This window comes from Heloderma suspectum, chromosome 1, assembly GCF_057233095.1.
Source record: "Heloderma suspectum isolate Gila_16-S chromosome 1, 16-S_ref, whole genome shotgun sequence".
Classification (NCBI taxonomy): Eukaryota; Metazoa; Chordata; class Lepidosauria; order Squamata; family Helodermatidae; genus Heloderma; species Heloderma suspectum.
Window position 1 is genome coordinate 114,080,587 of NC_139458.1, and position 21,491 is coordinate 114,102,077.

The window sequence follows — 21,491 nt, forward strand, 5'->3', positions numbered from 1 at the left end:
TCCCAGGGGAGGGGAGGAGACAAATCTTATGGCCATCCCAACCTCCTTCCCTCCCCTACCCCCAAAGCCTCTGCTTGATGGGCTTTGCCTGTCTAGCTTAAATGCAGAGTGGGAAGCGCAATGTACCTCACACTGTGCACAGGATACTTGCAAGCTTCCAAGTTCAGAGGCTTATGGGTGCCCAGGCGGATCCCTTAGGATTGCTCCCTTAATTTTTAAAGTGGAAGAGACCACCTTTTTTCACTTGTGTATTTGCGCTATTCCATTATACCACAGTTCCACCTACAAGTTATGTGGCAGAAAAGCAGGAAAGGAAACATTCTTCATGTGGTGCTTGGATCTCAATTCTGTGATGAAACCGAAAGTAGATACAGCAGATTAACAGCTGATTAACAGCCTGTATATAGGATGGCAGAATAAGAGAAAAGCTCTTAGGCGGCAATCCTATTTACACTTACCTGGGCGTATGCCCCGTTGAACTCAGTGGGACATACTACTACGGAGACAAGGATAGGATTGCACTATTATAGTGCAATCCTATACATATCTACTCAGAAGCAAGTCTCACCAAGTTCAATGGGGCATACACCCAGGTAAGTGTATGTAGGGTTGCAGTCTTAATCCATTTTTCTTTTTTATTAATGCATTTTCCTATACTTTCTCATTTCTTATAATAGAAAGGAAATGTTGAGTCCCTCACTAAAAAGCTTACTTCGCTAGAAGAGGTACGTTCAAGATTTCTGTTTTTAATGGAGCAGGCTACTGAAGATTTAAATCTTCACTTGATGATGACATAAAGATTTGGTAGCAATAACATTTGTCTGTCCAAGAAATATCTGACATTCCCCCAGCCCAGAAAAGCCTAGTGGGAGGAGCACCATTTTGTATCCTCTGTATACTGTAATTTCTGAAAGAACTTCCTTCTTACTCTCAATGTCTCTTTTCTCCTGTTTCAAAAGGAAGAGTTGGGGGAGGAGTGCCTTTTGTTTGTTTTTTGTCAACGTTCTCCTGCTTTTTGTCAAATGTATCAGTATTCTTACAAAATATCTTCAGTTCATTTTGTTTGGTGAATAAGACTCAAGTGACTAGGAAAGATCTGGTTGGTTGGAATAGCTTGAAGATCAAGATGAGGAGAGATAGATCTTAACTGTTGCAAATTTAGGTCTTTCTGTTTCAGGTGCTTCCTTTGTAAATTCTGTTAACTGCAACTGAATTAAATATATTGGTCATATATAAATGACATTTCTAGAGTATAACATGGACCATATCCTGGGAAGTCACATGATTTTTTTTGATAAAAACAATAAATCATCTTTATTTCCCCCGTGTCATGTGTACACACACACACACACACACACACAGACACCCTTTGTGCCCTGAAGAATATATACATTAACTTTTTCTTGTGGAAACTGTCTCTCTGGCATTAGAATGCAAAAGCCCATGAAGAGAGAAGTACTTCTGTGTATGAAGCTTTATTTTCATATCCATGGGAACACTTTCAGAAATTCTTAAAAGAAATAAAATCTCAGAAGGACAGCATATTTCAAGCCCTGATGAAAGAAACTGTAAGTAGTTCTACTTTGGACACCAAATAGAGATTACTGAATGTTTACAACTGCATTTTACGCTTGCTTACACTTGCATTTTATATGTGGAGATTGCCAAGCAGTTACAATATTCTAACGCGTACACACACACAAACACACACACCAGTCTCTCTCCTGTGTTCGTATTTGTGCAAAAATCATAACTATGAGCTGGGTCAGAAGAGGGCAGTATTCAGTTACACAGGCAGAGTAGAAACAAACTGGTTAATGTGCCTTCCTTAAGGCTTTAACTATACAGTATAATAAAGTCTACTTTTTGTGGGACTTGTAGTTCTGATAAACCAAGACTGCACTTGGTTTCACAGTTATCTATACATCCCATTACAGTCAGTAGGATATAATAGTGGGATTTTGTGATACCTGTTTTGTGTTTTACTCCTCATCTTTATCCTGATCACCCATCTCCTGATCTTTCTAGGAGCTGAAACAGAAAATGGGTCACTTGCTGGTGATTGTACTACAGACATTGGGCAACTTATGCCCATTCATCGAGACTTGGAACAAAGCCTTAAAGAGATTAGAAACATTTCTGGAAGATCCAGAGCTTTTGGCAAAATCGTCTCGGTATATTGGTTTTTCATATGGTCCCAGAGGCTGCATTCTTAAGCATACTTAGCTTCGAATTAAATCCTGCTGACATCAGTGGGACTTGCTTCTGAATAAATATAATTGGACTGCAAAACTTTTGCAAATAACTATGTAGCTTCTGTAAGTGATGACATTATCTATGTGTTCAGACTCAATCTGCAAATATATTTTGAGGGCAGAACATGTAGCCAGAATAGCGGCCAGGAGGTGATGGGAAACTGTCATTTTGAGGTGGAGAAACCAATTGTGTGACTCCATCTGAAATGAAATATACAGTAGGAAGAACAGAGTCCTTATGGCCATCTCCCCTTTGCTTTTCATTGTCAAAGCTTGAACTCTTGCTCTGTTCTGGATGAGTATCTAATAGTAACCAGGTACCTCTTAGCAGGCCATTTTTAGAGGGTGGAATGCAGTGGCAAGAATTCGAAGACTTAACCATGGATGTCGAGGATGATGTCATTTGGGGGTACCACAAGGTTGCCAGAATTGGTCAGGTAGAGATGTACATGAATGGGGCGTGCAGAGGGGTTGTGGGTCCTGTGGTCAGAGAATCAGCCTGAACCTAAAGAAAAGGGGCTGAAGTTATCTGAAGGAGTACTCGAAAGGAAGAGATTAAAATCCAATTGGATGCCTTGGGAGAGGGAAGCTACAAATGGAGCAGCAGGTTTTTTCATTCCATGGGTTTGTGGTGTTTCTGTATGTGTTTGTTTACTGTCTTTATAGGTGTAGTGGTTGTAACTGTATTGCTGTTTTATGATCGTGAGCTGCCTTGGAGGCCCTGTTAGGCTTAAAGCTGGGGTACAAATGTTCTCATAAATATTCCTTAATAAAACACACACAACAGCAAACTCCCAGGGAATATATCTGAAATGAGAAATCTTAAGAATTCCACAAAATTGGGACATTTGTATGTATGTAAAACATTTGTTGTTGTTGTTGTTGTTGTTCAGTCATTAAGTCGTGTCTGACTCTTTGTGACCCCATGGACCATAGCACGCCAGGCCTTCCTGTCCTCCGCTCTCTCCCAGAGTGTGCTCAAGTTCACATTCATTGCATCGGTGGTGCTATCTAGCCATCTCATCCTCTGCCATCCCCTTCTCTTTTGCCTTCAATCTTTCCCAGCATCAGGGTCTTTTCCAGACAGTTTTCTCTTCGCATTAGGTGGCCAGAATATTTGAGCTTCAGCATCTGTCCTTCTAATGAGCACTCAGGGCTGATTTCCTTTCGGATTGACTGATTTGACCTCCTTGCAGTCCAGGGGACTCGTAAGAGTCTTCTCCAGCACCACAGTTCGAAAGCATCAATTCTTCGGCGCTCAGCCTTCCTTATAGTCCAGCTCTCACAGCCATACATTACTACTGGGAAAACCATAGCTTTGATTATACGAACCTTTGTCGGCAAGGTGATGTCTCTGCTTCTTACTATGCTGTCTAGGTGTGCCATAGCTTCCTCCCAAGGAGCAAGCGTCTTTTAATTTCATGGCTACAGTCACCGTCTGCAGTGATCTTGGAGCCCAAGAAAATAAAATCTGTCACTGCTTCCATTTCTTCCCCTTCTATATGCCAGGAAGTGATGGGGCCAGATGCCATGATCTGAGTTTTTTAATGTTGAGTTTCAAACCAGCTTTTGCACTCTCCTCTTTCACCCTCAACAAGAGGCTCTTTAGATCCTCTTCGCTTTCTGCCATTAGGGTGGCATCATCTGCGTATCTGAGGTTGTTGATAATTCTCCCGGCGATCTTAATTCTGACCTGTGATTCATCCAACCCAGCATTTCTCATGATGTACTCTGCATATAAATTAAATAAGCAGGGCGACAATATATAGCCTTGTCATACTCCCTTCCCAATTTTGAACCAATGGGTTGTTCCATGTCCAGTACTTACTGTTGCTTCTTGACAGGTTTCTCAGGAGATAGGTAAGGTGGTCTGGTACTCCCATCTCTTTAAGAATTTGCCAGAGTGTGTTGTGATCCACACAATCAAAGGCTTTAGTGTAGTCAATGAAGCAGAAATAGACGTTTTTCTGGAATTCTCTTGCTTTCTCCATGATCCAGGGAATGTTGGCGATTTGATCTCTAGTTCCTCTGCCTCTTTGAAACCCCGCTTGTACTTCCAGTAGTTCTCGGTTCGCATACTGCTGAAGCCTAGCTCGTAGGATTTTGAGCATAACCTTGCTGGCATATGAAATGAGTGCAATTGTGCAGTAGTTTGAACACTCTTTGGCGTTGCCCTTCTTTGGAATTAGAATGTAAACTGACCTTTTCCAGTCTTGTGGCCACTGTTGAGTGTTCCAAATTTGTTTGTATATTGAATGCAGCATTTTAACAGCATCATCTTTTAGGATTTTAAATAGCTCAGCTGGAAGACTGTCATCTCCGCTAGCTTTGTTGTTAGTAATGCTTCCTAAGGCCCACTTGACTTCACTCTCGAGGATGTCCGGCTCAAGTTCAGTGAGCGCACTATCATGGCTATCAGGGACATTCAGATCTTTCCTGTATAGTTCTTCTGTGTATTCTTTCCACCTCTTCTTAATCTCATCTGCTTCTGTTAGGTCCCTGGCTTCTTTGTCCTTTATCATGCCCGTCTTTGCACAAAACGTTCCCTTGAGATCTCCGATTTTCTTGAAGAGATCTCTAGTCTTTCCCATTCTGTTGTTTTCTTTGATTTCTTTGCATTGTTCATTTAAGAAGGCCTTCTTGGCTCTCCTTGCTATTCTCTGGAACTCTGCATTCATTTGGATATATCTTCCCCTTTCTCCCTTGCTTTTCACTTCCCTTCTTTCCTCAGCTACTTGTAAAGCCTCCTCAGACAGCCACTTGGCTTTCTTGCATTTCTTTTACTTTGGGATGGATTTCGTTGCTGCCTCCTGAACAATGTTACGGACCTCCATCCATAGTCCCTCAGGCACTCTGTCTATCAGGTCTAATCCCTTAAATCTATTACTCACCTCCACTGTATATTCATAAGGGATATGATTTAAGACATACTTGAATGGTTTAGTGGTTTTCCCTACGTTCTTCAATTTAAGCCGAAATTTTGCAATAAGAAGCTCATGATCTGAGCCACAGTCAGCTCCAGGTCTTGTTTTTACTGACTGTATGGAGCTTCTCCATCTTTGGCTGCAAAGTACATAATCAATCTGATTTTGATATTGACCTGGTGATGTCCATGTGTAGAGTCGCCTCTTGTGCTGTTGGAAAAGAGTGTTTGCTATGATCAGTGTGTTCTCTTGGCAAAACTCTATTAGCCTTTGTCCTGCTTCATTTTGTACACCAAGGCCATGCTTGCCTGTTATCCCGGTGATTTCTTGACTTCCTACTTTGGCATTCCAATCCCCTATGATGAAGAGGACATCTTTTTTTGGTGTTAGTTCTAGAAGGTGTTGTAGGTCTTCATAGAACCAATCAACCTCAGCTTCTTCGGCCTCAGTGGTTGAGGCATAGACTTGAATTACTGTGATGTTGAATGATTTGCCTTGGATTCGTACTGAGATCATTCTATCGTTTTTGAGATTGTTCCCCAGTACTGCTTTCCCCACCTTTTTATTGACTATGAGTGCTACTCCATTTCTTCTAAGGGATTCTTGCCCACAGTAGTAGATATAATGGTCACCTGAATTAAATTCGCCCATGCCTGTCCATTTTAGTTTGCTGATTCCCAAGATGTCGATGTTCAGTCTTGCCATCTCATGTTTGACCACCTCCAGCTTACCTTGATTCATTGATCTTACATTCCAGGTTCCTAAACAATATTGTTCTTTACAGCATTACCTTAAGCATTTACGTGGGGTATTGCAACCTCAAATTGTAATGTGCCCTGTGTGTGTGTGTGTGTGTGTGTGTGTACTTACACACACACACACACACACACCACAATGTGTGGCTATCCTTCAAGGTTGTTATCTTTTTTTTCTTTTCTGTTTTTGAAGTTGCAGTTGGAACAGAATATGCTCCTTTTGTTTCTTGGCAGCAAGAGGTAGTTGGAGCATATTGTTCTTCTGCTGCATTCACTACAATGGATGGTGTTCACTTTTAGCTAAACAGCTTAGGCAGCTTGTTATGTAGAGCAATAACGAGTTTCCTGTGTAGCTCTAATAAAATCAAGAAAGCACCCTCTTAATATCAACCATCAATGTACAAATGGGGCTGTACCAAATATTTGAGGGGCAAACATCTTCAGCATGAGAAAAGGCCTTTCAGGGAGCCCAGAATGTTCTACTGAATTCCCCTGCCAAAGGACGTCCCTTTAGTACTGGGTTGTTGTTGAACTGGCTGCTCTTTATTGCCATTTTTTTGTTGCTCAAATTGGTCTCCTTCCTAGAAACAGTGATGTTTTTCATGGCCAAATGCAGCTACGTGATGACATCAGTTTATGGGCGGGGGGGGGAGGCATTTTTGAACACAATACCTGGGGCTGCAGAGCAGCCTTCTAGCTCTGGAGTGCCACAACCTACATGGAAGGTACCTGGGAGGGGAAGCAGTATCTGTATGTGCTTCTGCTACAGAAAAACCTTCTGATGCCGCCCCCCTGTCCCCCAACCAAAACAGGGCTGCTTTTGCAAGGAAAGAAAATTACTATTTTATTTATTTATTTATTTCATTTATATCCCCGCCTTTTTTCCTCCTTAAGGAACCCCAGGCAGTGTACATAATCCTCCTCCTCCATTTTATCCTCACAACAACAACCCTGTGAGGTGGGTTGGGCAGAAAGTCTGTGATTGGCCCAAAGTCACCCAGTGAGCTTCCATGGCCGAGTGGGGACTAGAACCCTGATCTCCCGACTCCCAGTCCAACACTCTAGCCACTACACCACGCTGGCTCTCTACTTTACACCACACTGGCAATGTTAATGAAATGTACCAGCCTTCATTTGGCTCAGCCCTCTACAGAGGTGTTCTTGATAGCTGCCCCCAAACCACAGTTTGTCCATGCTTGAATGCCTTCCAGAGGAGGTACAATAACTCTCCAGTTGGGGTAGTATTTCATTGACTTTATTTTAAACTTCTTATTGACTCATCCATTAGTTAACCATATTGAACGGTTGGAATACAAATTTACATAAAACAATGCATTCGCAGAACATTGACGAAAAAATGGGCAAAGTACATTTAACTAAATCTGAGTGGAAGCCAGAGTTTTTAAAAAAGGGTAACTATGCTTCTTATTTAGCCAAAATGACATTTAATTCACTTGAGTTTCTCTGAGCTTGTGATAAAGGGCAGCTATTTATAACTACTCAAGCTCTTCTTTAATTATTGTTTTAATGATTGCACAGCACATCTTTCAAATAACATTGGAATTATATATTTATTTTAAAAAGGAATGTAACCTTTCAGTAACTAACAAAAATAGGAAGGGGAAAGGACACTAACAATAGCACAGAGATAAATCCTGCTGTCCGGGAACATCTAATCTATATATACATTTCACTTTCTTGAGTAGGATTGTGTCATTATCTGGGTTATGGTTAGTGTTTAGAGATTTGCATCTTTGTCTAGCATTGAGCAAAATTAAAATTGGAAAGAAAATCCTTGTTCTAAATATAACCAGGAGGTGAGTTACTGAAAGAAAGCTGAATGTGGGTGAGAGTGCACAGTCCACAGTGTGAAAAGGCCACATTTTAAAGTGATCCAGATTCTGTTTTCTTGAGGGTAAAATACATGTATTTGGGCTAAACCTGAGGGAGTTTTGCACAGTATACACAGCTCCTAATCCAGAGTTTTGCACAGTATACACCGCTCCTAATCCCATGAAAGGATCTCTTGAAACTGGGCCTTGTTCACTGTAATGTTGGGCAGTTCCATGTACTGGAATATGTGCATGGAGCTGTCCATAAGACTCCAGTGAATGAGGAATCACTTCTGTACAAATGAGATCCATGTATCCACTGGAACTCCCACAACCAAACGAAGTACTAGAGCAGGGCAACTGTCTTTGCTGCAAGATTCTTTAACATGATGGCAACGGTGGGCGCGGGGGGAGTCTTTACAACAACAGAAGAAGAAGCAAATGGACGATTACCTGGGTTTTTTTGAAGGGATCGGCTTTGGTCCACATAGGGCTCCACAAGGGAGTGCACCACACCAGTATAAGTCACTTCACAGAACATACTTCCGGCGGGGTGTGTGTGTGTGTGTTGGCGTAAACATCATCTGACTGGCAAGGGCTGCTCAACCAATAAGAGAGGCTCCCCCCATCCAGGCTCTCCCCCGTTTCTCCTTTGATAAAATCACTCTCCTTCTCTCCCCCCCACACACACATTACTTACTCCTTTAAAGCAACAATCATTACAAGAACAGAGTGTCCTTTCTGCTTTGAACCTGCCAAAGCACGAACAATCTCCTTCTCTCTCTCTCTCTCTCTCTCTCTCCCCACTGCATTACTTACTCCCTTAAAGCAACTATCATTACAAGAACAGAGTGTTCTGTCTGCCTTGAACCTGCTGAAGCTCAAACAGTCTTCTCCCCCCCCCCCCCGCCACTACTTACTTCCTTAAAGCAGCAAAGAACACAGCGTTCTCCCTGCCATCAATTGAAGCTTCGAAGCTTTGACATTAAGGCTCCTAAATGCATTATTTCAATTCATGAGAATCAGTAACTTTGGGAATGCACATTTCGGAAACACACCTCATTAACCACAAGGGAAGTTACTTCTTAGTAGACACACTTATGTTTGTGCTGGGAAAGGCAAGGAGGGGAAACAAAGGGATGGGAAACCAGCCCCCTTTCTAACCCGATGCTGCGCAGGATCGGATGATCGAAGGTGGAAGTAGTTACTTCCAAATGGCGATAAACCAAACAACGGAGAGTCGCAGCTTCGAGAAAGCACTTTACAGCCTTTAGGGAATTAGTGCTTTAAAATGTGCTATTTCCATTGCGGGCAGGGGGAGGATCTCTGTAGATTCTGATGTTTGCATTCAGGGAACAAGCCTCATTGACCACAATGGGAGTTACTTCTGAGTAGACACTACTTGGTTTGTGCTGGGAAACACAGGGACAGGAAACACCCCTTGACTGGGATCACAGTGAAAGGCACACCCCTGGGCAGGGCTAGCATACCCTAGGTAAATGCAGGGGTTAGAACACACAACAACTATTCCTCAGAGAACCCGACTTAAGGAAAAGAACTGGACTTTAAGCAGTCTCAGGAAATCTGGTTTTTCCATGATAAGCTCTGGGGTGGCTGCTGGATGGCCACGACGTCATGTATCCCTAATGACCTCAACACGCAGCCAGCTCAGAGTAAATCGCTCATGGAGACACCCCCTGGGAAACTTGATGGCAAATAATAAAACAAGGCAATGGTATATGAACAAAAGGTAGGCATTTGGAAAGTTTAATTACATACTCATAAGGAAAAAAAACTTTTGCTGCTAGTCTTAATTTTCCTCCCATTTCTTTTACAGCCTTAATGTTGAACTTCATGAAGCAGAAGAATCAGGTGAAACAAGTGAACACTCGGAACAAAGTACACTTGAAGCAGAGCTTCAAGCTTCCTCTCACTATGCAGTGAATTGTGATAATTGCTACTTTGGAAGGGCAAACATGAATGCTTCCAAAGACCACACTGGAGCTGATTTGAGCAAAACGGTTTTGCAAAATGTAGATGCAGTCTCATTCAACCACCAGATGTTAACACAGACTGAAGAAAAAGATCAAATATCGGTACTATGTCAGACCTGGAAAAAGTTATTAGAAAGGAAAAAATGGTGGCATCCAGAAGGAAGATTGGAAGCCATATTGGAAATTTCTAGAACTCTGGCAAGAGACAAAAATGCTGTGCTAGATGAAAAACAAGAGTTACATAAGCAAGTTTTAGAACATAATATTCAGCCTGACCAAAAGAAGGGAAACCTGGTTGCTCCTGCAAAAATGAAAGAATCGATTCTTAGAATCCTGAAAGATTTCTATGAGAGTGTATCGGAAAGCAGTGTGACAAACCTATATGTACGACAGGTTATTGAAGCACTTCAGCTGTAGATTTCTGAAGGTGAAGACAGCTTTGTGTTTCAGGAATATGCAAAAGACCATTTTAAAATGGAGAAAAGAATGCCAAGCTTCATGCAGGTAATGTATCAAATGCAAATGCTTACTATAATATGAAGCTCAATATCCAGTAAGGTTGTAATATGATAATCCTGAGAATAAGCCCCATTGAACATAATGGGGCTTACTTCTGAATAGGCATGTAAAGGGTGTAAAGTTCCTAGCCTGTCATTATAAGATTAAGGCTTTCTTCACACAGAGCTTTTATCCTGCTATTGAGTTGGCTCTCTCACAAGTTTGCGAGCTCTTTAGATGACTCCGTGATCCTCCAGGGCATCTCCTGCACTCAGTACCCTGTGTTCTGTTTTTAAATTGTTGTTGTTTATTCGGTCAGTCGCTTCTGACTCTTCATGACTTCATGGACCAGCCCACGCCAGAGCTTCCTGTCAGCCGTTGCCACCCCCAGCTCCCCCAAGGTCGAGTCCATCACCTCCAGAATATCATCCATCCACCTTGCCCTTGGTCGGCCCCTCTTCCTTTTGCCTTCCACTTTCCCTAGCATCAGCGTCTTCTCCAGGGTATCCTGTCTTCTCATGATGTGGCCAAAGTACTTCAGTTTTGCCTTTCATATCCTTCCTTCAAGTGAGCAGTCTGGCTTTATTTCCTGGAGTATGGACTGGTTTGATCTTCTTGCAGTCCAAGGCACTCTCAGAATTTTCCTCCAGCAAAAATTTAAAAAATTCTGTTTTTAAATACATCGCAGATAATGAGCTATCAAATTACCCTGTTGTGTTCCACTTGAGTTCCGTCCATGGAAAGAGGAAAAGCAGCAAGAAGAAGAGCGAGATCAATGAAAGATATGGAAGACTCAGATCTGGGGGGGGGAGGGGGGAGAAGGAGGAGGAAGAGGGAAAGGAAGCATATGAAAAAGGGAGTTGTCGACCTGTATTTGAAACGGAAGCAGAAAGCCCCGTCTTAAATGCAGGATTTTAGGCAGGTGTAGAGATACTCTATGAAGATTTCCATGCTTCCGTGTATTTTATTTACCTAGCTTGAATTAACAAGCAACATTAATACTTGTTTAGCCCACTTTAAATTAAAATCTGTTGCCATAGAAGTCCATAGGGTAGAGTATATATTAAACATTTTCATGAAAATAGCTGATCATAGGAGGGTCTAAAAGGCAACTATAGGCATCAATGAGCTGATGTTGCCGGGGGGGGGGGTGTATTTAAATCAATCCCCAAGTAATAACTTGATGGGCTGTTTGCTACAATTAGTTTATTCGGGCCTAGTAAAATGCCACATTTCTCTGTCAAACAAGCAGGTTAAAACTCTATATGCAACCATTTAAAAAATAAAAATGTTGCTTTAATATGCTTAGTGTGTGGGGGCATTTTTTTTTGGAAACTCAAGAAACCCATAACTATGCAATAAAAAATATCTTATCTATGTTTACTGTTCTACCAATATACTCAACTTGCATCATCTTCATAGTATTCAAGAGTTATCATGTGGTAAGGACAAATAGTTTTTAACCCTTCGTTTAATGTTATGGATTGGAAAAGCAGCCTGATAGTTGTGCCTGCCCCAGCTGGAAATGGTAGCCTTGCCCAACCTGCAAAAAACAAACAAACACCCCAGTTTGAGATTAATGTAAAGTACACAGAGTTAACTTGATAGGTGGGACCAACAGGACTCTGTTCAGACTAAAAGTAGAGAAGTTTATGAAATACAGCATTTCATTCTGTTTTACTTGGGCTGCTCCTTTCGATAGGACACACAAATTCCTGCATCTCTGCAGGGAAAATGGAGTTTTTAATATTCATAACTAAAATATGTGTTTGTTCAGTCTACAGAACCAACCAACTGCGAGGACTTCAGCTGTGAGGAAATTGGAAGCATAACACTTGTTGGCATGGAAAATAAGCAAACCCATTGTTTTTCAATGGCTCAGCAATGCTCAACACATCAAAACGATGACAAAATGAATGGTAGGAGAAAATATTCCCCAGGAAATGCTAGAACACGGTGTCATTCCCCATCTCACCCCCCCCCCCCCGATATTAGGTTTGACTAGCAAGTATGTATGGTAGGCATGGGGTGTTTTTTCTTTTCCTGTATTATGTGTCTTTTTGGAAACAGCAATCCTATGGTCCCTGGGAGAACATCCCAGTGACCATAGGATTGCTCAGAAAACCCTTCCGAGGTCAGAGACAGAGCTCTGACACCCCCCCTCCCCTGCCCCCTTGGAGCTGGCATGGAAAGAACCACACCAGCTGCTCTCTGAGGTTGGAAAAGCAACCTCAGAGGAGGAGGAAAAGGGGAGTTCTGGTGGGCGGGGAGAAGAGGAGACTGGGGAGGTCAGGATATGAGATATCCTGAGATTCCTCCAGCCTCCTTCCCTCCCCCTCCAGAGCACCCTTGCTAAATGGTCTGAAGAGCCTGTCTAGCAAAAATCACCATAGACAGAAAATAGGGAGGTGAAGATTGCCTCCGCTGCTCCTCCTGCCCTGCCAGCTTCTTTGAAGTTCTCTGACATCCAAAGCTTGTTCCAAACCAGCTTTGTATCCAGTTGTGAGCTTTTTTCCCCCTTTTGTATGGAGAGTTGTGCGTATTTGGTACGCATTTTTAATGTATGTATTTTTGTGTGCATTTTTTAATTGTACAAATTTTTCTCCCATTGACTAAAGGGTGTTTGTATGCATTTTTCAATGTATGCTTTTCCACATGCATTTCCCTAATGTATGCAGATTTTGGAATGGCTGAATTGCATTTCAGGCTCAGAAATGTATGGACCTCCGACAGCAAATTGCATTGAGTCCACATTTAGCTCCAGGAGATACAAGGTAGATAAATTCTGGTCAAAACCAAACTGACACTAATTTCTTACCCAGTCTTGAACCAGTTGTGTCATCTAGTGCATTGCAGCACTATGAGAGGACTAGGAAACTCTGGCAGCCGTGGTCAGTGATTCCCTAAAATGATAGTAGGTAGGGTTCTTTCTGGGAAATTATGTCATTTCAAGTGTTGTAACATTAGTTTACATGCTGTAGTGTACGTTACACTCTGCATAGACAGAACAGAAATGACTTTTGACATTTTCCCTTGAAGTGCTCGTATGCAGGGAACAACTTCTAAAGCACCTGGAGACTTGCCAAGATTTGATTGACTGGATACTTCATGTGACATTGAGCCTTACTGGTCTCCATGCTCTTCAGCTCACTAGCAGGGCTGCCTATCCAATTTCCCTTCCTACCAACAGATGCACAAACCTAGAACCCTTCCTACCTCTCTGCTTCTCCTTCAGTTTCTCCCTGCCTTGGTCTACTGTTTCCCTTTCCTTCAGCTACTCTGCCCACTCCCTCCCTCAGTTTCTTAACTGGAGGAACTAGGGGCCCTGTTGCCTGACACTCAGATGCCTGAGCATTCTTCCTTCTTTGCCCTATTTTTTCCCTGCACTTGGTTAAGACTGCTTCCCACTTCCATGTATCTTTTCCCCCTCCCAGCCAAGTTATCCTTGCCTTCCAGTACTTTCACTTGTGACCAGTATTTTGTTACTGACATATCGCATCAGCTCAGCAAATTGCCAGTGGGCAACTGTCAGCCATTTTAGACTATACCCAATATACTAGACTAGAGTATTCAAAATTGCCTATTTTCTTAGAATATATGCATGCAGCAGCTCCATGAACATCATTCTTGGTTATGTAAATATGAGTTGTTGAGTAGGAAGATAAGTGAAACTGTTGCTAGGTATCATCAGATTGGATGGGTTATGGTTGCCAGGGTATTGTTGCCTGAGCAGGAGAAAGGTAAGTGCCAAATCTATACATTTGCACACTTCACAGGCAAGGATAACACAGCAATGGCACTGTTTCTACAAAGTTTCCTTGTTTTTAGCATTTATCATGCAGTTCAAATGTATTGTTTTAATCTCTCTCTCATCGATCTGTTCTCTTGGTATGAGCAGCTGCCAAATACTCTGTACAAGAAGAACTCGCGTGCGATATGAAAAATGGAAAATCCAGTAAGGTAAGGAACTGAGATTGTAAGAACCTTTTGGGATTTTATGTCTGAAATTAACCTAACATATTCATATAAGCAAATAGGAAGTCTCCACATTTTCCAGGAAGGAACAATTGTAATCTCCAGGGAAATCAGAGTTACTTATAGCTTCATATTGCAGCCACTAATTAGTATAGTGACGTTTAATATATCTTAGAGAATGTCTTCTTGCTGACAGTTAACAGGTATTCTTTCCTAGATATTTAAAAAGGTTCTGTCCTACCCTGAGCCACAAACAACAATTTAATGACAGCAAGAAAACTATATTCAAGACTTCCATAGCATGGTAGTGACAAAAACCTATATTCTGATATAGCTCCTCAGTGCCCCAGAGCCTTTGGTAAACTGGCACCGTGCCAGGAAACCTGACTAGGCCAGATCTTACCTTTTGTTCTCCAATAAGCATTTGCAGGCTAAGCTCTCTCTCACAAACACACTGGCCAAGTCATTATTTAAGTTATTTAACCCACAATAAGCTACAGCACCGGTGGGCACCAGGTTACCTATCCAACCCCCACTCAAAGTTGTTATTTCATGCGAACCTGGCAAGTGTGCGTTATGCGGGGGTTAAACAACAGACCATGGCTTATGCAAGGCTTGTTTAACCCTTGCATAACTCACGCTCACCAGGTTCACATGACACAACAACCCCCGAGTGAGGGTTGCATATTCAAAATGGTGTCTGCATGTGCCCTGCATGTGCTGCAGCCTCACCATGGCTTAAATAACCCATGGTAGGCTGTTCATGTCATGCAAACAGCTCCAATGCTTTATCCAATTGGAACTGGCTAGCTCTTTTATAATTCAAGGGCCAGTAAAAAGGTGGGTCCAACCATTAAGTAAGTTTCTGATTTGTTGGCTAGAGCACTGACATTTGAAATGGAGGGAATTGCTCTATTGGACAAAACAGTCTCCACAAAGAGACTGGCTTTCACGAGTCTCAAATTCCCATAAATATGTTACTGTCAGTCTGCATCTTCCTAACAACCTCTAATCAAGAGGCCAAGATTCATTCATTCATTCATTCATTCATTCACTCTCTCTCTCTCTCTGTTGCTCACACACACACACAGACCATCCTCTCCGTAATGAACTCTGTAAATGCTCTGAAATCCAAGTTCCTAGTCAAGCAGTTTAAAATGTACTAAGTTAGAATTACTTTATTGATTGTTTTATTTGGAATTCTTTGTGTGTGATTGTTGCCTTCCCTTATTCTTCCAGTTTTCCCTTTTCCCAAATAAATTTCCTTTTTATATCTGGATATTTGGCTGTATTGTGTTAAAAAGAGAATGTCTCACTAAAACATGTGCAGGACTGCACAGTTGCAGCTAGCCTTTGTGTTCTTAGGATTTTCACGAGGGTTTTGTTCTGTGTTGCTGGGCTCTGGGCAAGTAAACACAAAGCACCTTTCTTTTTCTTCTTTTCCTAGAGCTGGGCTGAAGGGCTTAGAACTTCCCAAGCAGCTAGACAGATTAGGGTGTGCCAGGAAGTTCAACCTGACAAGTGGCAGGCTATCATAATTCTTTTGGAGGGGGAACCCTTGTAAAGAAGGGGTCCGCCAGTAGGGGAAGTCATCCCCCCCTCCCAGTACGAATTGGCTAGCAGATGGTAGGATATGGTTTTTAAGATTTTTTGAGAAATTCCAAATGAGAAAATTGTTTAAAGCAAATAGCAAGAAGTGGTTTTGAAATTAGAATACACACATAGGAAGTGTGTTTTGATTTTTTTTTTCTGTTGTGTTTAGTCAGGGCTGGAAAATAGCAAAGATGCAAGTGGGGGATGGACCAATTGTGGTCCAGCTTCCAAAATCAGAAAAGGAGCAGAACCCTGCTTAGGCTTCCAGTGATGAATGTGAAAGGGAAGAAGACTGAGCAAGGTTCACCTCAGGAGCATTTGCAGTAGAGCATTTAGTGTTGCAGCAATCGCCCTCTGGAACGCTTTGCCAATTGACATTAGACAGGTCCTCACAGTTCTGATGTTAAAACATCTTCTTAAAACTCCTCTCTTCATACAGGCTTTCCCTGCAAGCTATGGTTTGAAGCACAGAGTAGAGTCTGTGGTTGCATTGCTGATTCATTTCTGTCGTTTCGTTTCAATTTTCTTTATTTATTGTTGTTTTGCTGCCATTGTGTTTTATGTTCACAGCTTTGATACCTCTGTGGAAAACAGTATATAAATTTGAGTAAATAAGGGCACAATCCTATCTAGATAGGCGTCCGCCTCCGAACTTGGAGGCTATCGCCTATCCAAAGCAAGGCAGGAGAAGCACGGGAGGATCGTTCTCTCCGCACCTCTCCTGCCCTGCTTTTTCTGCTAGACAGAGCCTAGCACCACAGTTACTGCAAACAGGCCAGGAGCACAAATGGGCAAAATTCATTGTGCGGAGAAGGGACATCATAAAACTGCCACAAGCAACAAAAGGAGACTGTTCCTCAGTCTCCAGCCCTTCCCTCTGCACCTGTCAATCCCACTACAGTTTCAGCTCCCCAGGAGTCAAGCTCATAACCTCAACTTACCTTGGTGGGAGTTTGTCTGTCTGATCCTGAGGCTGTTCCAGCCAGTCATCAGGAAGAAATTATTCTCAATGGAGAAGTACAAGGAGGATGTAGAGAGACAGGTTCAAATATAACCAGTCTTGATTGCTCCAGCCATGCAAGTACCAGTAGGAACCTGGCCTTTGAGAGTGCACCCTTAGGACTGCCTCTTTCCAAGATTAGACTGGACTAGTCTATAAAAGCTGGGAAGGAACTTTAAAGTAGTCATCCACAAAGAACTACAAATGTTAATCTTCCTTGGAAATGATCTGATGCAGTATGTGGCTTTGCTTGCAAGTTTCATTCATTTATTTCAATTTTACTGTTTGTAGCCACTGATCATCACAATATAAATAACAAGTGTGTGTGTAAAACAGAAACAGTTAATCCAAAGTATTCAGTATAAAATTCCAGGAATACAAATCACTAAAATTTAAGTTGCAGAGCTTGCAAGTATCAATGTTGTTACACATAGCTAGATCTGCTCCTTGGAGGCAGCCCAGCCGTGACATCTGCCAATAACCCCATTCCATCACACTTCATTGAGGTGCAGCAGCTTGCACCCCTCCCTAGTTCCAGTGACACCAGCAGAGAAGTTTCAGTTGTTGATACAGCACCTGTGGAACTTCCTACTACAGTGGCCAAGCTAACAGAAATGCTTGGCCTCCTCTATCCTTAAGCACTCTCTCACACACACACACACATACACACACACACACAGAGGCTTCGGCTCCTTCCTTTACTTGTGAGCAGCACACACAGCAGAAAGAGAGTAAGTGTGTAGATGTGAATTAATCAATGTTTCCCTCTCATTTTGCTTTTTCTGTGCAATGGGATGGGGGGTTACTGCTGAAGCAGAAAAATGTGGGTCCAAAGGCCTGCTTTAGTGTTGCTATGTGGATCTCCCCCAATGCACAGCTCTACGGCTTTTCAGGCATGATATCAAAGTTAATTTACTTCTGTTTCCCTTTTCTGTACAATGGGCTGCTCTCTAGGGATGGAAGAGAAATCGGCTGCGGATTCAAATGAGGCCGGATTCCAAAGAAATCCGCAGCGGATCAGGACCACTTACCTCTGCTCCAGGAGGACTGGAGGCAGAATGGCACTCGGCTGCTTCTTCTAGCCAGTGCTGTTCGCCTCCTCCCTGTCCCTGCCGATTGTCTTTAAAAAAAATGTCTTTTTTTTTTTTTAATGGCAATCGGGTGGGGGGGATGTGCCCATAGACTTATACGCAAATAGAGTTATGAATCTTGCATATAAGTCTATGTGTCCATAGGCTTATATGCAAGATTCACCGCTCTATTTTGTAAGAGCCTTTCTAGATGAGGCTTTTATTGTGTGCTCGTGATGGCTCACTCACAGTAGTTTGTGGGTCCTTTCCACAACGTTATCATCCTCCAGGGTGTCTGCTGTGCTTTGTGACAATTATCATGTTGTTGTTTTCTTAATGGTGAAAGTATGGTATTTTTTCTGATTGGCCTCTATAACACCATAGCAATCTCATGTAATTTCACAATTCCAATATACCACAGTGCCACCTAGTGGTTGTATAGTGGAACATATAGAAAGACAGAGAAAGAAAAACCCTGGGGAAAAAACCATGTAAAGGAGCTGATCTTAATCCCGCAAAGAAACTGGAGGTAGAAGCCTCAGTAAAGGTGCAAGCTTCATGTAGAAAAACCCTACGCAAGAGAGACCTTGTTCAGACGTAACCATGGCATTCGGCAACAATTTGTCAGTTAATTAACCCATGAATTGTGGGATACACATTGTGAACAAGCCACTTCTAGCTTCCAGGAAGAACCTACACATTTGTAGGTTGTTACCAAACCCAGGCACTCGGGGTTGTTCATGGGTTAAATAACCCCAAGTTAACCCAAGAACAAACCATGGGTTAACTTTGGGTTGTTTAACCCATGAACAGCCTCGAGTGCCTGGGTTCGGACGTCACAGTAACAACCTATGAATGTGGCATTTGTTGGTTGTTGCTAGAAACTGGAAGTGGCTTGGATGCAGCATGTTGCTGTTACATCCAAACAGCCCCAGTATGTCAGGGCTTTGCTGAGCTGGGAGCCAGGGGCCAGCTGTTATGTTGTTGTTGTTCAGTCATTAAGTCATGTCCGACTCTTCGTGACCTCATGGACCATAGCACGCCAGGCCTTCCTGTCCTCCACTCTCTCCCGAAGTGTGCTCAAGTTCATATTCATTGTATTGGTGATGCTGTCTAGCCATCTCATCATCATCTTCTCCTTTTGCCTTCAATATTTCCCAGCATCAGGGTCTTTTCCAGGGAGTTTTCTCTTCGCATTAGGTGGCCAAAATATTTGAGCTTCAGCTTTAGTATCCGTCCTTCCAATGAGCACTCAGGGCTGATTTCCTTTAGGATTGACTGATTTGACCTCCTTGCAGTCCAGGGGACTCGTAAGTCTTCTCCAGCACCACAGTTCGAAAGCATCAATTCTTCAGCGCTCAGCCTTCCATATAGTCCAGCTCTCACAGCCATACGTTACTACTGGGAAAACCATAGCTTTGATTAGACGGACCTTTGTCGGCAAAGTGATGTCTCTGCTTCTTACTATGCTGTCTAGGTTGGCCATAGCTTTCCTCCCAAGGAGCAAGCGTCTTTTAATTTCATGGCTACAGTCACCATCTGCGGTGATCTTGGAGCCCAAGAAAGTAAAATCTGTCACTGCTTCCATTTCTTCCCCTTCTGTATGCCAGGAAGTGATGGGGCCAGATGCCATGATCTTCGTTTTGTTAATGTTGAGTTTCAAACCACCTTTTGCACTCTCCACCGAGTTGAAGGATCAAATAGAAGTCAGGACTGGAGACTGAGTAAGGATCAGGATCAAAGGATAGGCCAGGAGGCAAAACTGAACAGCAAATTGGAACTCAGGACCAAAGAACAACCAAAGGATGCAGGAACACATCAAAACTCAGGAAGACTATGTTGTTTTTGCTTGGGCAGGGCTAGAACAGAAAGCCCTTATATATTCCTTCCTGTCTAGGAGCTTCTTCACACTGAACTTTTATCCTGCTAATGAGATTGGTTACTCACGGAAGTTTGCAGGCCCTTTAGATGACATCAACCTCCAAGATGTCTCCCACACCAAATGACCTTTATTCCATTTTTTTAAAGATTGGGGATAATGAGCTATCAAAATACCACACTTGAGTGTTCCTTTGTGAAAAAGGAAAGCTGCAATAAGAGGAGCTAGACCACAGTACCATCTAGCGGCTGGATAATGAAACATATGGAAGACTCAGTTAAGGGGGGAAACGGGGGGAGGAAGCACATGTAAAGGGAGTCTGTTGTGATCCTGCATTTAAAACGGAAGCAGAAAGCCCTATTTTAACTGCTGGATTTTAGGCTAGTGTAGAGATGCTCTAGGAGGATCCAATGGAGAGACAGGCAGAGTCAGTCAAGGGCCTGAGGGTATTTCACCGCCTAAGTAGGTGCTGCATCCTGCAGTTCAGTGGCCCAATGCTCTAGGCAGCCACATGCAGATCCCAAGACATTGGTTCAGGCCCAGCTGCTCCTGACAGAGAGGAAGAGGGAATGTAATTCTGATTTAAGCACCACAGTCTTTTAGAGCCACCCTCCCCCATCTACTGGCTTTCTACATACCACATTATTCTGCAGCATGTTCAAGAGGATGAATGCTGCCCACGAAACCCAATAATGTTTAAGTCAAATTATTTAACTTGCCTTGTTACATTCCCATGTCTGGGTCCTGTATTAAAATAGAAATGCAATACTGGCATTTTAATGTCGTTAGCTCTTCCAGAATCTGACTGCAAAATTAACAGCCAGTTGAATCCAGACTAAAATACCTTACTAATGTGAAAACATCCTCTCTTCTTCATTTCTGTTGTTTCTAAGTGGTTATCTTCTCCCTTATTTTACTGGGCCCTTCAGCTGTGGACTAACTCTTTGTAATTTAACCATTTTGGTTAATACTGGCATGTCTTTTCCCTGGGAGCAAATTCTCTTGCTAATGAACGAAGAAGAGTGGTCCCCAGACCTCCAAGTCTGAGTAAGAATAACATCTGTCACTACCAAGAAGCTGTGTGTAAAATTAGAACTTCTCAGGACAGATTGAGAACAAGATTTGCTTATGCTTTGTGCTTTTAAAATAGGATTACATTACAGAGTTCAATTTATTGTTAGGGTGTACTTTCTAGGCATGTGTGGAAACCTTTCTTTTGAACAGCATAAGAGAATAAATGTAACAATTCACAATACTTTTGAAAAGGGGGTTTCCTTTGTGTCTGGGAAGAGCTTCAAATATAATATCTTGTAATATATTTTGTGTGTGTGATTAAAATTGCCTGGAATAAAATAACTCAGATATATCTACAAAAGCTTTCTTCACACGGAGCTTTTATCCTATGATTGAGTTTGCATGGAAGTTTGCGGGCTCTTTACATGATGCCATGACCCTCCAGGTCATCTCCTGCACTAAATGCCCTTTGTTCCCTTTTTAAATAGATCGTAGATAATGAGCTGTGTTCTGCTTGAGTTCCCTCGGTGAAAAGAGGAAAAGCGGCAAGAAGAGGAGCGAGTTCAATGAAAGATATGGAAGACTCAGATACCGGGGGGCGGTGGGAGAGAGGAAGGGGAAAGGAAATGTGGGGGAAAGGGGGTCGTTGTGATCCTGCATTTGAAACGGAAGCAGAAAGCCCAGTTTTAAATGCAGGATTTT

General features: G+C 42.5%; 1 protein-coding gene across 4 annotated transcripts in view; it reads left to right on the forward strand.

Annotated features, from left to right (window-relative positions):
- The first annotated feature begins 675 nt into the window (after positions 1 to 675).
- Positions 676 to 21,491, forward strand: part of IRAG1 (inositol 1,4,5-triphosphate receptor associated 1) — a 131,001-nt gene continuing 110,185 nt past the window's right edge. For 3 of the 4 annotated variants that reach the window (XR_014790715.1, XM_084853996.1, XM_084854005.1), the window contains exons 1-6: positions 676 to 725; positions 1,431 to 1,568; positions 2,029 to 2,174; positions 9,604 to 10,264; positions 12,036 to 12,177; positions 14,157 to 14,218. Coding sequence is in view for 3 of the 4 variants with exons in the window: in XM_084853996.1 (XP_084710122.1) it covers positions 10,235 to 10,264; positions 12,036 to 12,177; positions 14,157 to 14,218 (234 nt within the window). In the remaining variant the exon portion in view is untranslated. The remainder of the gene's footprint in view (positions 726 to 1,430; positions 1,569 to 2,028; positions 2,175 to 9,603; positions 10,265 to 12,035; positions 12,178 to 14,156; positions 14,219 to 21,491) is intronic. The other variant, XM_084854077.1, reaches the window with a different exon arrangement.